Here is a 14,886-nt window from a genome sequence, read left to right on the forward strand (position 1 = left end):
CATTCTCTAGTGTTGAGAAGCTTTAATCTCCTAAATTGTAAAGAACTGGGTTTCCTAAATCATTGTCAGGAGCAGAACTGTGGGGAGTCTTGTCAGGATTCAGTTGCAAGTTGTATTGAATCCTAATAGGAATAGGACTTTGGGACACACAACTGAATACACACACGCAATACTGAGTCTTACTGAGGACGCCATCAGAAACAGAAATAAAAATGAGGTCAAGCAAACTATAGTCAGTTTACCCAGAGAAGTTTGGGTTGACAGTGCAGGAACGATGGAGACTGCCAGAGAGGCAAGAAAACAGATACTAGTGAAGGCATTACTTGATATTCCAAGGTAGGGATAGGGGAGAATGAAAACCTACCTAATTCACACTTTTCAAACCAAAATGTGAAGTGAACCATAGCTGCTGGCACAGAACAGAAGCAGGAATCATGGGGACAAAGGGGTACTGAAACTTCAAAGAAGTTCTTGAGTGCTGAAGGTCACAGAATACAGGAGCTACTTTTCAGCACCCTTGGAAATTAACACAAAAGTGGATAAGCAGTTTCGGCTGAGTGTTAATAACTACACCTCCGTGGATGGTTTGTCATAGGTTTAATCTTTCTTGGATAACCTGATTCTACAGAAGATGACCCACCCTTATGTTGCTTTTTCTTGCAGCACTCCAAAAGGGTGAATGAAATGAACTGTCTGCATTCTAGTATCTGAGGAGCTGAGTGATTCTCTTGGAGAGTTGTTCTAAATGAGCCTGGCCAAGATACTGGATCTGTGTGAAGAGGACTAAGGATATAATAGGATGTCAACTGAGACAGAACTTCAAGTGGCTGTTAAAACCAGCACAAAGAAAGACTCAAAGAAGAAAGGTAGGAACTTCCCATACTTTGCAGTTTGGTAAAGATTGTGTTCTATTTATAATTAGATCCTTCATGGTTTTGGAAAATTAGCTATATTCCTGATAGGTACACGTATTGTTGCTTTGCTGTTTTGTTCTGTTGTCCAGTGTAAGTTGTCTAAAAAGAAATGAATGCTTTAGAAATGTAATGCATGTTTCCTCAAAGCACTTTAAAAGTTCACAACAATTAATTCCACTCTGCTAGCCGATTCAGCTTTTCACGTTTTCCCTTGGCTTTCTTCTTTCCTGACTGATCCCTGCCAACCAGGAATCACATAATGAACATGATGAAGTTGCAGTGTCATGTAGCCAATCTGATTCTGCTAAGTGCTATTGATATGAAATTCCTATTGGACTGCCACGTAGGTAAACAGATTTGGGTATATATGGATGCCATGTAAGTAATAACCTTATACTGAATGACAAACACTTTTGCTCCAATCTCCCTCCTCTACAAAATGGTGAAAGGACACACTATTCACAGCTGATGCAAGCATTCAGGGAAAATACTTTGTCCTTTAATTTGTATTTTTACGCATGTGCCTTTATTATACAAAGCACAACTATTGTTGAAAGAACTAGGTTAATGACAGTTAACTAAAATCTTCTCTGTTTGTCAGATATTATGTTTTCAGTGTTAACCTTGGATCTTCAAAGTATAAAACGTATAATAATCTTCCTTAGAACAGTGTGTCATGTCTGCGCCTGCAAGGTCACTCAGAGAAGCTGACAACAAAAGCTTTCCCATCTATAGACACTGAATCTCTGGATAAAATGGGAGAAATGCCTCTTGCATAAGGGGAAGACAAGGAAAGATGTGTCATTTTAGAAGTAATACTTCATATGTACATGTGTTGGTGTTCTGACTAAAGTTTCCCCAAAATGGGAGCTCAGAATTTATGGCCAAGCCTCCTGTGGGTTGTACTAGGTCTTCATTGTTACCTTCTTTCATTTGGCTCCTCCTCCACCTATTTTAGCTGTCAAGGCTTCAGCACTCACCCATCTCCCAAGTTTCAGTCTATGAATTCAGTGCAGGAGGCTGGCAAACCCGTATCTGGGATGGTAGCATTAAGCTCCCCATCTATGAAAAATGCAGGAAATGTAGTGGAGGGAGAATCGCAGGTCGACCTACTGGGTCCAATTGATGTAATAGCTGGACTGTTGCTGTTGTCCCCTCATTGTTTTGACTTCTAGATCTGGGATTCTGTCTTTTTGTCTTCATAGCATCAGTACAGACTCTAGCAGAGATTTTTTTTCTGGCTTGTTGAGATGCTTTCTTTTCTCTTGGTGGTTTGTGGACTTAGGTTAGAGTTCCCCTAGCTCAGAATGCTGGAAGTTGTGACAAGTCCAAGGTGTTTGGCTGTAGCAATGGAGATGGCTGTGTTTCAATCCCTTCTATGGTTTGCCTGTCCTTTCTGGTACCACATTGCCTCAGGTTCTGAGCTACTGCTATTCTACTGAAAATGTATGCTTGCTTGCTCCCACTCTTGCAGAGTGCTGTTTTGATAGTGAGCTGGTGGATGGAATTACCACAATAAAGTCGTGACTCTAATGGTGGTAGAGAGAGGCATACTGGACTTAGAACCAGAGATGCTTTTGATCACAAAATCCTTATCAAAACAACATAGCAACTTTTATTGTCAAGTGGACTTCTCAAAACGCAATGGGTGTTTGGCAGTGGCAATAAGCCAGTTGGGATGTTCCTGAGAAACAAGCAGCAGCAATTTGGTCCACATCTTTAGGTTAGCATAAGAGAATGAATTCTGAAAGGTTCAAAATTCTGAAATTAAATTATATAAACAGAAACTTGGATCCCAACTCCCCTTTTATGAATAGAATAAAGTTCATGTTCATGGAGCAGAATGGAGCTTTTATGCCCTCAATCTGCCTGTGTGTGGTCGGAGACCTTTGGGAATGGAATGAGATATCATGTAAAGGGACCCTTGACCGTTAAGTCCAGTCATGGACTACTCTGGGGTTGTGGCGCTCATCTTGCTTTACTGGCCGAGGGAGCCGGCGTTTGTCCACAGACAGGTTCCGGGTCATGTGGCCAGCATGACTAAGCTGCTTCTGGCGAACCAGAGAAGCGCACAGAAACACCGTTTACCTTCCTACTGGATCGGTACCTATTTATCTATTTGCACTTGACGTGCTTTCAAACTGCTAGGTGGGCAGGAGCAGGGACCGAGCAAAGGGAACTCACCCCATCGCAGGGATTCGAACTGCTGACCTTCTGATCAGCAAGCCCTAGACTCTATGGTTTAGACCACAGCCTCACCTGCGTCCCATGAGATATCATGTAGGGAGCTGCAAATGGAGGGTGAAGTTGGTGGAAATCTCCTCTTGCCTTAAAGTGAGCAGAGCAGCAGCATAGGATCTAAGCCAGAATGGTTATAGAATGATAGTTATAGTTTGTAATTAAAATTCATGGAACAATTGTTTTAAATCATGGCAAACTCATATGAGTGGTTATTTCAGACTCATGAGACTACTTGAATGAATGAATCAATATGTTTCAGATTACATTAAAGACTCTCTTGTTTACTTATGTGCACTTAAGGAATGCTTGTTGACATGTTGCTATTAATTCATATATAACATTTCCATCTATTGCTCCTCATTCTGCTGTACTCTTCTTTCAAACTCTACCTTTAGCTTCACCTTTAATATGTTTACAGGCCTTCTTGAAATTTAAACATTCAAACTGTGGAAAAATAATAGTACAAGGCAAAGGACAAATATTTTTAGTATGCATTTCACATGAATGAGTGTGTCTCTAAAGCCTCCTTCATGCTTTAATCATGTAAACAGTCTCCCCATGTAAAAAGGGCTGTGATTGCACAATCTGTTCTGCAACAAAGATATTGGCAATTTGTTTGTGTATTCTCTTGTGCAACAGCATTCTGCTAGTGCAAAACATTTTGCCAGCAGAACAAGCATTAAATGACTTTACCTTAGCACAGCATTGGCTACCACCCTGGATATTCACTTCTACATGTAGGACTCATGGCCAGCCCAGCCATGTGGCTTCAAATTAAAGATGCAGGACTGCCAGCTTTGTAGGAAAACAAGCTTTCATAGCAATTCTTCTGTTTTGTTTGGGTAACTGGAAATTAGAGAAAATCCCCCCCAAAAAAAATTCTGTGATGCTTCAACTTAATAAAGTGTTCCTTTCAATGTGAGGCAGTGGTTGACAACATATTATTACAGGTAAAGAATATCATTAATTTTGTATGAGGCATACACGTGGTTTAGTAAAGTTTTTGTGAAACATGTTTTCGATGTATTATGTGCACATAGTACATTAGGACCTTGGCTTGCAATTCAGGAGCTACAGTTTGCACATGGAACTCTGTGTATGCAAGATGCTCCAGATTCTGCTCAGTAATTAGTGCAATGCTATTCATGCACAAGGAAGAATTGTACACAGAAAGTTTCCATTCAAATATAGTAACAGAAAGCTCTTGCCTGCCTGTGGCCTACAGGCCACTTAATTTAACAGGATATTTTTTTTCGGGGTGGGGGGTGGGAATTGTCACTGTCCATAATTCTGAATACACAAGAAATAGAGAGCCAGAAAATGTGGGAGAACATGCAGATAAACACATCCTGCAGTCCAGCTTCTTCTGACCGCATAACTGAAAAGAAATAAATGCACTTTGATTATCAGGTGCCAGTATCAATATTATCAGGATCAATATTCAGTGAATGCATGGGGCAACAGATATAAATCATAGAGACTCTTTGCCTTATTATATTTACAAATGAGGCTTTTGAAATTATTCCATCCAAATAATATCAATTATATTTACCGTTTATTGTTATGCTTTCTGTTTTTGGACACACATTATCAACCTGAGCCCTTATTGGAATGTGGCCATAGAGATGCTGGGATCAAGCACCAGTTCTGCAATGTGATTGACAACTAAATCAGACAGCATACCATACTATATTTTATATTTGCACCTGGTTTGTGGTTGTTTTTTTTTGTTTTTTTTTTTTTTTGCAAAATAAATTATATGTAGTCATCCTTTAGGGGTTTTCTTTGGTATGCAAACATGAATGAAACAGCATGAAACAGTCACATGTGCTAAGTAGTGTACAATTGCTCTTTTTGAGTATTATTTGTGTATAATTGCAAATAAGAATAAAATGAAGCATATAGAGAGAAGCTGTTTCAGACTTTATTTCTATTGGCAGTAAAATGTTCCTTTCACGTCTTGTAATATTTACTCCAGTAAACTTCATAAAATAATGTCACAGGAAATTGAAGTGTGCCATAAACAGAAAAACTTAATACTGTGCAATTCTTATTAGAACAAACAGATCTCAGCGTTAATGCTTTTCTAGCCTGCAGTTTTCTCTCAGAGTTTCCTATGCACCCATTCATGGAAAACTTTGGCTCCTGCTATCAATCACTTCCCATCATGAAAATAGAATTGTAAAATGCACACCACCCACTATATATGGGAGTAGGATGCATCCAAATTAATCATGTTCCTCACTGAAAGTGCTAGTATCAGTGTCTTGAATCGTGTTCATTCAGATAGTACAGGCTACAGAAGGAGGTGTGTGTGTTTTTTTTTAAAAAAAACCAGGCTATATATAAAATTCCAAAGCATGCTGTTCAGTAAAAGCGAAAAGTTGATTCTTCCCCTCCCCCATTTATTTTTCATTGGATTATGTCACATCATGTATACATCAACAAATGAACCCTAGCCTAGTTCAGTGTGACACAATTGACATTTTGAAAAAATATCTATTTTTCAGGTTCATTAACTGCCATCAATGGGATCTAGCAAGCAAGGCACCTGAAGTTGTATTGGAGATCACCTAGTTTGTTACTCAATGGAATTTTTTATTCCCAATAAATAAGGCCTTTGATTTAGAGATAAAGAGGTTTCGGCTCTTCCAGCAAATTGCATAGATGGTACAGGGAGCCTATTCAGCTCAAAATAACCGTGGCCAAATTAATCGCGAGCAGGAGAGTAACAGTTTATGTATGTTCCTCATAATTGGGAACTTTAACTCATTTATTGATTGGAATTGTAGCCAGTGGTGTAGCGTGGGTTGTCAGCACCCGGGGCAAGGCAAGTAATTTGCGCCCCCTAACCCGTGGATTTGCGCCCCCTAACCCGTGGATTTGCGCCCCCTAACCCATGGATTTGCCCTAACCCCAGATGTTGCGCCCGGTGCGGCCCGCCCCCCCTGCACCCCCCACGCTACGCCACTGATTGTAGCACATCCCATTTCAGTGTGTTTTAAAAGAAGTAGACAGTGTGAAATAGCAACCTTCGTGTTTCAAATTCCTACTGTGAGGAAAATATGATGCCTTCCCCCTATATCTGGTGCCCTGGAAAACAATATCCACACAAAATCCAGTGCTGGTCAGGATCAACCCTCTGCCTGCGGTTTACTTTAAAAGGCTGTTTGAAATAAGATAAGAATGTTTCAACTTATTATATATCACCACAGAAAAAGAGTAGAAATACAAACAAGGCAAGCATGGAGGTGGTTTGAGTTAATTTGTTACCCATAAATATTTCAGTATATTAATCATAACAATGGTTTGATTTTTTTAAAGTTCATTAAAACAGAGGAAAAAATAGATGGCTATGTCTTGTATTGTGCCTTATTCTAATAATTGGCAAATAAATATATTTTGATAAATCTGTCGTCATGTGTCAGTTGTGTATTCTGGCTAACCCTAAAAGTTTAGATAGTAAGACAACTCTCTTAACCATTCTGTTATAATGGGGGGTTCTGGTGATTTCCAGTGCTGCCCAATACAAAGTCTGGTTTTAATTAAAAGGCTCCACAGTAGTTGTAAATTGGCTTTTCCCCATTTCTCTTGTTAGATACTGGATAAAAGATACCTTCAGGGGTTTTTTAAAGTAATTTGATACCCAGTGATTTGTTGAACAATATTGAATACTTCTTGCATTGATTTATTTGTTCATTAATTTGGACTTGTCCGATTACACACAATTTATGTTAGTGTAACTAGCACCATGTCTTGTTTGGCCTTGAGTACTTAACAGAAAGAGTTTGGGGAAATGACTCGGTGACTCTGGAAACAAGAGCCCTTTTCCTTCCTTGTTTGCTGTGTTGATGTTTTTAAACTGCTTAAGCCCTGGTGCTGGTTCGTAAGATTGAGGGGAGTTTCCTCCCAGAATTCTTGCCTTGCCTTCCCTCCTTTCACTGGACTTTTTCCTTCTGCCACATTGGCAGGTGCACTTGCACTCTTCTGAACCCATGACCAGCTCAACCAGGAAAAAATGTGGCTACTTACACCTTCAGTTTTTCCGCTCTTCCATGGACTCAGCTAGATTGGGAAAGAAAAAGTGTTTTATATGCATTGTATATGCAATATAACACCGTGATGCCATGAAGGAAAAGTGGAGTGCAATGTATTTCTGATTTTTCTGTTCTCACTCGGCTGTGTAATAACATTCAGGGACTGTAACAAAGACTTGGCCTAAAGTGATCCAAGATAAAAAGGATCAGGGATGTGTAAGAGCAAAGGAGCATTTAAAAAATGTGAGCAAAGTCGACTCTCAGAGGAGTGTATGTGGTTAAATCTTTATCGAGGGCTTTCACCTGGCGGAGTTTTCATTGTTCAGACAGTGCAGTGCTCACTGCTTTGCCCTATGGAGCCACTACAATGTCCTAATGAAATTTATGGCTGTAAATAAGTGGCACATGTGAGGTACTATGTGAATTATTAATGTGTGTATATAAAGCTTTTAAAGAAACATGGGCCCAATTTCTTGTGCTATACTCTGTTGCCCTATTTTCTCCCTTCTGAAGTTTAACTTTCTGCTGCTACTCATCTGTAACTGCACACAGGGAATATTCAAAGGCATCTTTCAGGTTTATTTTGAATCCCACAGTGTAATTTACTCCCAGGCTCTGCAGTGCTTGGCAGAACCAACCAGAGCTGTGCCTGTAGAATTGGCACAGTGTATGCTCAAACCAATAAAAACATTCAAAAGATATTTTGTCTGGGATGGGAATAATTTTTTTGAGCAAAACCAGTGTCTCTTCCAAGAGATTTGATTTTATTTGATTCGTTTTTGGATCCCTGCTTTCATCTGATTAGAAACACAGGGTTGTTCACAAGACAATAACCCACCACCCCATTAAAAATACCTCCCATAAAACATAAATAAAATGAGTTTAAAACTTCTTCATATCAGCCCAGCAGATACCAATATAGAAGGCTCAACCAAATCATCACTATCACCCAAAGGCCAGGGTGAGCATGTGTTTCTTGAGCTGGCTATGAAAACTCAATAATGAGGCTTCAATTTAATGCTACCTTTATCCTAGCCATTAGCTGTTTTATAAGTGAATCCTGTGTTGCAAACACCTTGATAGGTTTCTCTGGAACTCTAACTGGCATCCTGGAGATATTTGACACCACTAATTAAAATGTAGAAGGGCTGTAGCTCAGGGATGGAGCATCTGCTTTGCATGCATAAGCTCCCAGGTAGGGCTTGGGAGTGTCTCTTGTCTGGAGAGCTCCTGCCACACAGTGTAGACAGTACTGAGGTAGATGGACCACTGGCCTGTCTAGTAGAAGGCAGCTTCTTATGTTCCTAATAGCAAATGGCCTGTAATCCTAAAACCTGGCGTAAGTCTGTTCCTACACCACCCTTTCCTAAAATTATTAGCAGAAGCGGAGAGAGGGATTGAAGGAGTGTTCTCAGGGACTTAATTAATTTCTCTCTCATACACTCTTGGTCATTTTCCCACAAATTAGGCATCCTACCACAAGGGGGTGACAAATTATTAATGAATCTACTCATGAGTTGGCTGCCTGTCTATTCACAGCGATGAGTCTACTGAGAGAGTGGATAAGGAGCTGGCTGTTAGTAGCCTTGGGACAGGGAATTGTAAGGTTTTATTAGCCATACTTTCTAAAAATGTGTAACCTCTGGTGTGCTTGTAATACATAGAGAATGCCCATTTGTGTAAATATTTATGGAATCTGAATCAAATATTAAAGATTTACTTCAGCCTCTTGAAATTTAAAATGATTTCCCAAGTTCTTTTGAGACTTTGACTATACTGGGAAAAGATGTGTTCTGATATTATACCGTAGGTTAGTCATCTCTCCTCTTTTCTGGTTGGTGGTCTACTTTTCATCTTACATTTGTCATGCACTCCAGGTCTGAAGAATACTTGTTTTTGACCTCTTGGAGAGGTGCCTGCTTGTGGACTCAAGCTCCAGTGAACCACATTGTGGCACATATTGCAGCAGGCATGTTGATTTGCACACTCATTTGTTTTCACTTCCATTCAGCAGATGCATGCTAAGACGTTCAGTGAAGAGGAGGAAGATTTGGGTTGGGTTTGCCTACCTATCTGGCCTGGGCAATTTTAGGAGTGATGAATGGTTTCCTAACGGAAGAGAGAACCATCTATTGTGCTAGTTAGCAAGATCGATGGTGATGATTTGTTAGACTTGTTAGCCACTTGCTGCCCAAAGGTCTCCAAGTGACTTGCAACACATTAAGAAACATAAACACAAATAGATAATGTCATTACTAAATTATGTGAAACATTAATAAATCCATATGAAACACCTACAGTTCATTGAAAACATGCCCACTCCCACCTCCACCCCACTTATCCAACAGCCATTGGAAGTTTTGGCAACACACTTAACAATGAAACAACATCCACTCAGTCCATCAGAAGCCTGGGGAAAAAGGTAAGTCTTTATGCAGCACTGAAAAAAATGTTACTGAAGGTGTCAGGTTTGGTGTCAGGTTTACCTTGGTAGGGAGAACATTGCACAGTTTGGGAGCCACAACTCAAAAGGCGCTCTTCCTTGTCATCACTCTTTGATCCTTCCTCAGAGAGAGGGATCTGAAGAAGGGCTCAAGATGATTAAACACCAGTGTAGCTTTTCCCAATCTGGGGCCCTCCAGATGTTTTGGACTACAATTCCCATCAGCCCTAGCCAGCATAACTCATAGTCAAATATGGTAGTCCAAAATATCTGAAGAGTGACAGGTTGGGAAGGGTGCTCAAGAGATTATACCCATATAACAGTTGGGCCCTTCTGGGAAAATATAATCTAGATTTCATGCAGTCCGTTTCATTTAATAATAATTTTTAGTTGTAGCATTTCTGTTTCAAGACTGACACTTCCTGACATGTAGCAAAATAATAATTTTTGCTAGTGTTAAATTGGTGGAGATCACTGTAAAGAACTGGTTTTTTTATGTGGAGTAGGCATATTTAATGCATTTCCCACAGTAACAACATGGTTTTTTAAAAAATTCATTCATAGATCCATGTGCAGCAAAACTTAATTGAGTTCAAATGCTTTTCTAAATAAATCTCTTGTGTGAAACAGTTACTGACAGCATTAATTGGAGATGTTTTGAGTAGTAGAACAAGCTACAAAAACATTTCTCAACTGAGTCACAATGGAGAAAGCCATTTATTTTCCCATTCCTGCCTTTTGTAGGAGTGGTATGTCTGTCAAATACCTACTGTTACAGAAATGAGTTTAATATACATAAAATGTAATGTTTGTATGCAGTGAAGTTTAAAAACGTATGTAAAGGTTTGCATTTGCAAAGTAGAGAAGTTTGCATTAGGCAGAAAGAGATGGCAGAAAAAATGGATATTTCCATTTCAGTCTTTAGGCTAATTGATAATGCACCCAGGAAACATGAGCAGCAGATCTCTCACCTCAGGAAGGTGAAACCTGATAACTCACTGGTTTTTAGCCAGCCAAACAGTGGCAGCAGCGGTCGAAGCTAAGTTCCATGATGATGAACAGTCAAGTTGCTCTGGATCTCTATTTGGGACCAGAGAGAGGAAAGTTACTGAACTAAAAAGGAGATGAGACCACATTGCTAGTTTGTTAAAGAGCAATGTTTTACTTTGTATTTTTGCCAGTGTTTATTATGTAACTAGTTTAAGACACTTCGCAGTAAAGTTTTGAAACCCATTCTTGTGGTAGAAAGCATTAATTTCTACTCTGCAGAAGGACTAGATAAATAATTCTGTTGCAACAACTCTAACAGCTACTGGCTCTGGGTGCTACACTCTTGCTCAATTTGTGAAACTAGCATGAGCTGAAAGCCTAAGGGTTTGAAGGCAATGATTTCTAAATCCAGGATCATGTATTGGACTTGGAATTGTATGGGCTGTTTGCTTTGAACAGAGCTTGAAGGCAGTTCACTGCATTCTATAGATATTGACACAGGGTGTAAGTAGATGTTTGGGAGATAACAGGAGTATGTAGGTGGGTCATGGAGAGTACTTGCCAGGGAGAATTTTTGTCAGGGTTGTCCTCTGCTCTCCTGATACTACCCTACATTGGTGGTGTGGTGTTACCTAGAAAGGAGGATCTGATGGGAAGAACTAATGGGAATGGGAAGGGTTAAGTACCCTCCCCACAACCACTTAATTAGTATGCGTGTGTTTCAGAAGATTAGAATTATCAACACATTTCCTAGGCTGTGCCTTGAGAAGGCTGGTTCCCACCTCCATCAGAACGAATGGTTCTACTAATTTCTAAGGGCAGGAAAAATAGGGAGAAGGACACTCTGTGAGGACGACCGCATGTAGGTGGCCTTCTTTTATCACACTTAGATTTGGTTCTAGAGGTGTTCCTTTCCCCAATAGCAACTGACCTCAATAAAAGGATAAGAAAAAATAGATTAAGTGGGTCCACTCCATCTGGGCCTCAACAGGAGCCCTCACTTTGGCCCTCTCAGAAGCATCTCTGCCGCAAAGCTTTTTTGTGTTACATGCAAATGGCTGGAACCATTTTGCACAATAAATCTCACCACAAGGTATTCATACAGTTTCTCCAAGCTGTTAGGCTCAGTTTACAAAAATGATACTTTAAAAGCAGGAGGAGTAATGCCTCTTTTGGGATGAAAGAACAAAACAAAACAAGGAGGCAAGAAACAATAACCCAAATGTAGCCAATGGAATACTGACTAATACGGTTGAGCAAAAAGGCCAGAACCCCAAAATTAGGACTCTATTCATTGTGTGGAGGACTAGATGGATTGAGCTTCTATCCCAATCAGAGGCCATGCAGGCACTAAATGGATGCCAAACAGGCAGTGTTGTTTGGCAGTGCCCTCTGAGCTGCTCAAAGCAATCATTTCTAGGCTTAAGGCTTTTGAAATTACACATTTTTTAACTGTGAGCTTATTACCAGGAAATGCTAAATGTCTCAGTCTTGTCTGTGGAACCCACAGTAGTCATCAGCTACAGTGAGTTTATCCACTTCACTCCACCACACATAGATGGAAACAAATAATAGTCTATGAGGGGAGTAGAAAATCAGTCCAACTCATACCTGTAAGTATAGAAATCATTCTCTTCCATGACAGCAACAAATGCATACAAGGTTTTGTTTTTACATCACACACATAGGCACAACTTCATTCACACAAAGAAAGAGACAGAAAACTATGGCACGGGAAAGAGAAAATGTCTCCTTTCCTAACACATGCACACTTGCTGATGCTGGTTGCTTGGGAATGCCCTCCCAAGATGTTGAACAATGAGCTTGAGTGTTCAACCAATAAGAGTGAATAGACGAGCAAGTAGTTCATGGGCCTGACAGCACTATAAATAGGCACAACAACACCAACAATTGTTTAGAATCTGCTGGCTGCTTCAGCAAACAATGAAGTCATAAATCAAGTCTCTTCCTCTCTCTGTTTTAGTTGAGTGAAAAGTGTTACTATGAAAAATTTGTATTTGCTAAGAAGTTGAGTAGAAAATTTCTACACTAATAGCAGGGAAGCTATCAGCATGAGTTTGACCAAACTGCAGGAGGCAGTGGAAGACAGGAGTGCCTGGCATGCTCTGGTCCATGGGTTCACGAAGAGTTGGATACGACTAAACAACTAAATAACAACAATAGCAGGGATGGGGAAACCTGTGGCTCCTCAGTTCCCTCCAGCCCCAGCCAGCATGGGTTCCTGATCTCCGCTAATAACATCGGTGAGCCTCGTTCGTAATTTCTAATTCAAATGTTGCACCTAAATAAAAGCTCATTCCAACACAGAAAGCATGAAAGGGAAACAAAATCCTAAAGAAGCAGTAAGGGAATGTAAAACATTCATTAATGGTACGACTTATCGATCTCTCCTCTGTGCATTTCACACCCACTTTGCACATCATTTTGGCTATCAAAATTCTCTGTGATTCACATAGTACTATTCCCCCCCCTTCACTTCATTTGTTCCCCACCCCTAACCACAATGTGATCCCAGAATGGGTTACATAATATATCTAGGGACGCAGGTGGCACTGTCGTCTCAACCACTGAGCCTCTTGAGCTTGGCAATCGGAAGGTCAGCGGTTCGCATCCCTGTGACGGGATGAGCTCCTGTTGCTCTGTCCTAGCTCCTGCCTTCCTAGCAGTTTGAAAGCATGCCACTGCAAGTAGATAAATAGATAATGCTGTGGCAGGAAGATAAACAATGTTTCCATGTGCTATGGTTTCCATCACACAGTGTTCGTTGTGCCAGTAGTGGTTTAGTCATGCTGGCCACATGACCCGGCTCCCTCAGCCTGAAAGCAAGATAAGTGCCGCAACCGCATAGTCGCCTTTGACTGAACTTAACTGTTCAGGGGTCCCTTACCTACCTTCCTTCCTTCCTTCCTTCCTTTTTTTACAAAATATATAACAAAATAGCTATATCAGGTACTGGAAGAAGCAAAGATCACCAGTGTTTATGCAATGATTCTTCAACATCAACTTCGTTGGACTGGTCATGTTGTGCCGATGCCTGATGATCGTCTTCCAAAGCAACTTAAAAATGGAAAGCGTAATGCTGGTGGTCAACAAAAGAGGTTTAAAGACTGTCTCAAGGCAAATCTAAAAAAAATGTAGTATAAACACTGGCAACTGGGAAACACTGGCCTATGAGCGCTCCAGTTGGAGAACAGCCTTTACGAAAGGTGTCATGGGCTCTGAAGACACTCAAACTCAGGATGCAAGGGAGAAACGTGCTAGGAGGAAGGCAGGCTTGGCAAACCCACCCCGTGATCAACTCCTGCCCGGGAACCAATGTCCCCATTGTGGAAGGACGTGTGGATCCAGAATTGGCCTCCACAGTCACTTATGGACTCATTGTTAAAACTGTGTTTATGGAAGACAATCTTACTTGGCTACAAGTGATCGCCAAAGAAGAAAAATACAATAAATATACAGTAGAGCATTGAAACAGTATAAGATTGATAAACAAATTGTAATTCCTACATAACTAAACATTGGTGCACATACCTAGAGGTGTTGGGTTGCTTTCCAATAACTTAAATCCCTTCCTAACATGAGCCCAAACTTGGAACTAGGATAATTTGAATAAAAGGTTGCCCAAAGCTAAATGTTTAGGTGTTCCACAGAGGAAGTATAAGGGTTGTGGTAAAGTGCTGCAGCTTGTCTCCTTTTGTAGACATCCATAGCCTTGAATTTCAGAGTTCCCCTCTGTTACATGAAGACAACAGCTTTTATTACAGATTAATGGGATGCAGAGGCACTTGAGGACATAAGGCTCATCTTTGGGTTTTATTTTGATGTCACAATGAAATTCACATTTTGAGTCAAGCTATTACCACTTCGAGAGGGTATTGACACAGGGCTAAGAGGGTTTACTGGAGTTCTTATGGATACGGAGACAGTCAGCACATTAACCTTTTAAATAAATAGCTTCAGTGATCTCCTTGCGGGTTATGTGCATGACCTACATATTGATAAATGTAGTCCTAACACATTGCAACAACAGTGAATTTACTTCTGTCTCCATGGAGATATACGGGAACAATATTTCAGGCTTTGGTATTGATTGCAGGCCAAGGCTTTTCTGACATACAAAAACTGATATAATAACAGAATAATATAGGGGAGAGCAAAATACTTAATAAATAAATAAAAATCCACTGGCTGGCCTTAGAATGGAAAAGAGAATAATAATAAATAACAACTGATTTGGAAA

At 40.3% G+C, this 14,886-nt stretch overlaps 1 protein-coding gene across 8 annotated transcripts in view; it reads left to right on the forward strand.

The window, feature by feature from the left end:
* Nucleotides 1-14,886, forward strand: part of DAB1 (DAB adaptor protein 1) — a 639,464-nt gene that overhangs the window by 501,950 nt on the left and 122,628 nt on the right. For all 8 annotated transcript variants that reach the window (XM_083619364.1, XM_083619365.1, XM_083619366.1 and 5 more), the window contains one exon: nucleotides 664-866. In XM_083619364.1, coding sequence (XP_083475490.1) covers nucleotides 800-866 — 67 coding nt within the window. In that variant the 5' untranslated portion in view covers nucleotides 664-799. The remainder of the gene's footprint in view (nucleotides 1-663; nucleotides 867-14,886) is intronic.

This window comes from Podarcis filfolensis (assembly GCF_964270895.1).
Source record: "Podarcis filfolensis genome assembly, chromosome: 6".
In the NCBI taxonomy this organism is placed as follows: domain Eukaryota; kingdom Metazoa; phylum Chordata; class Lepidosauria; order Squamata; family Lacertidae; genus Podarcis; species Podarcis filfolensis.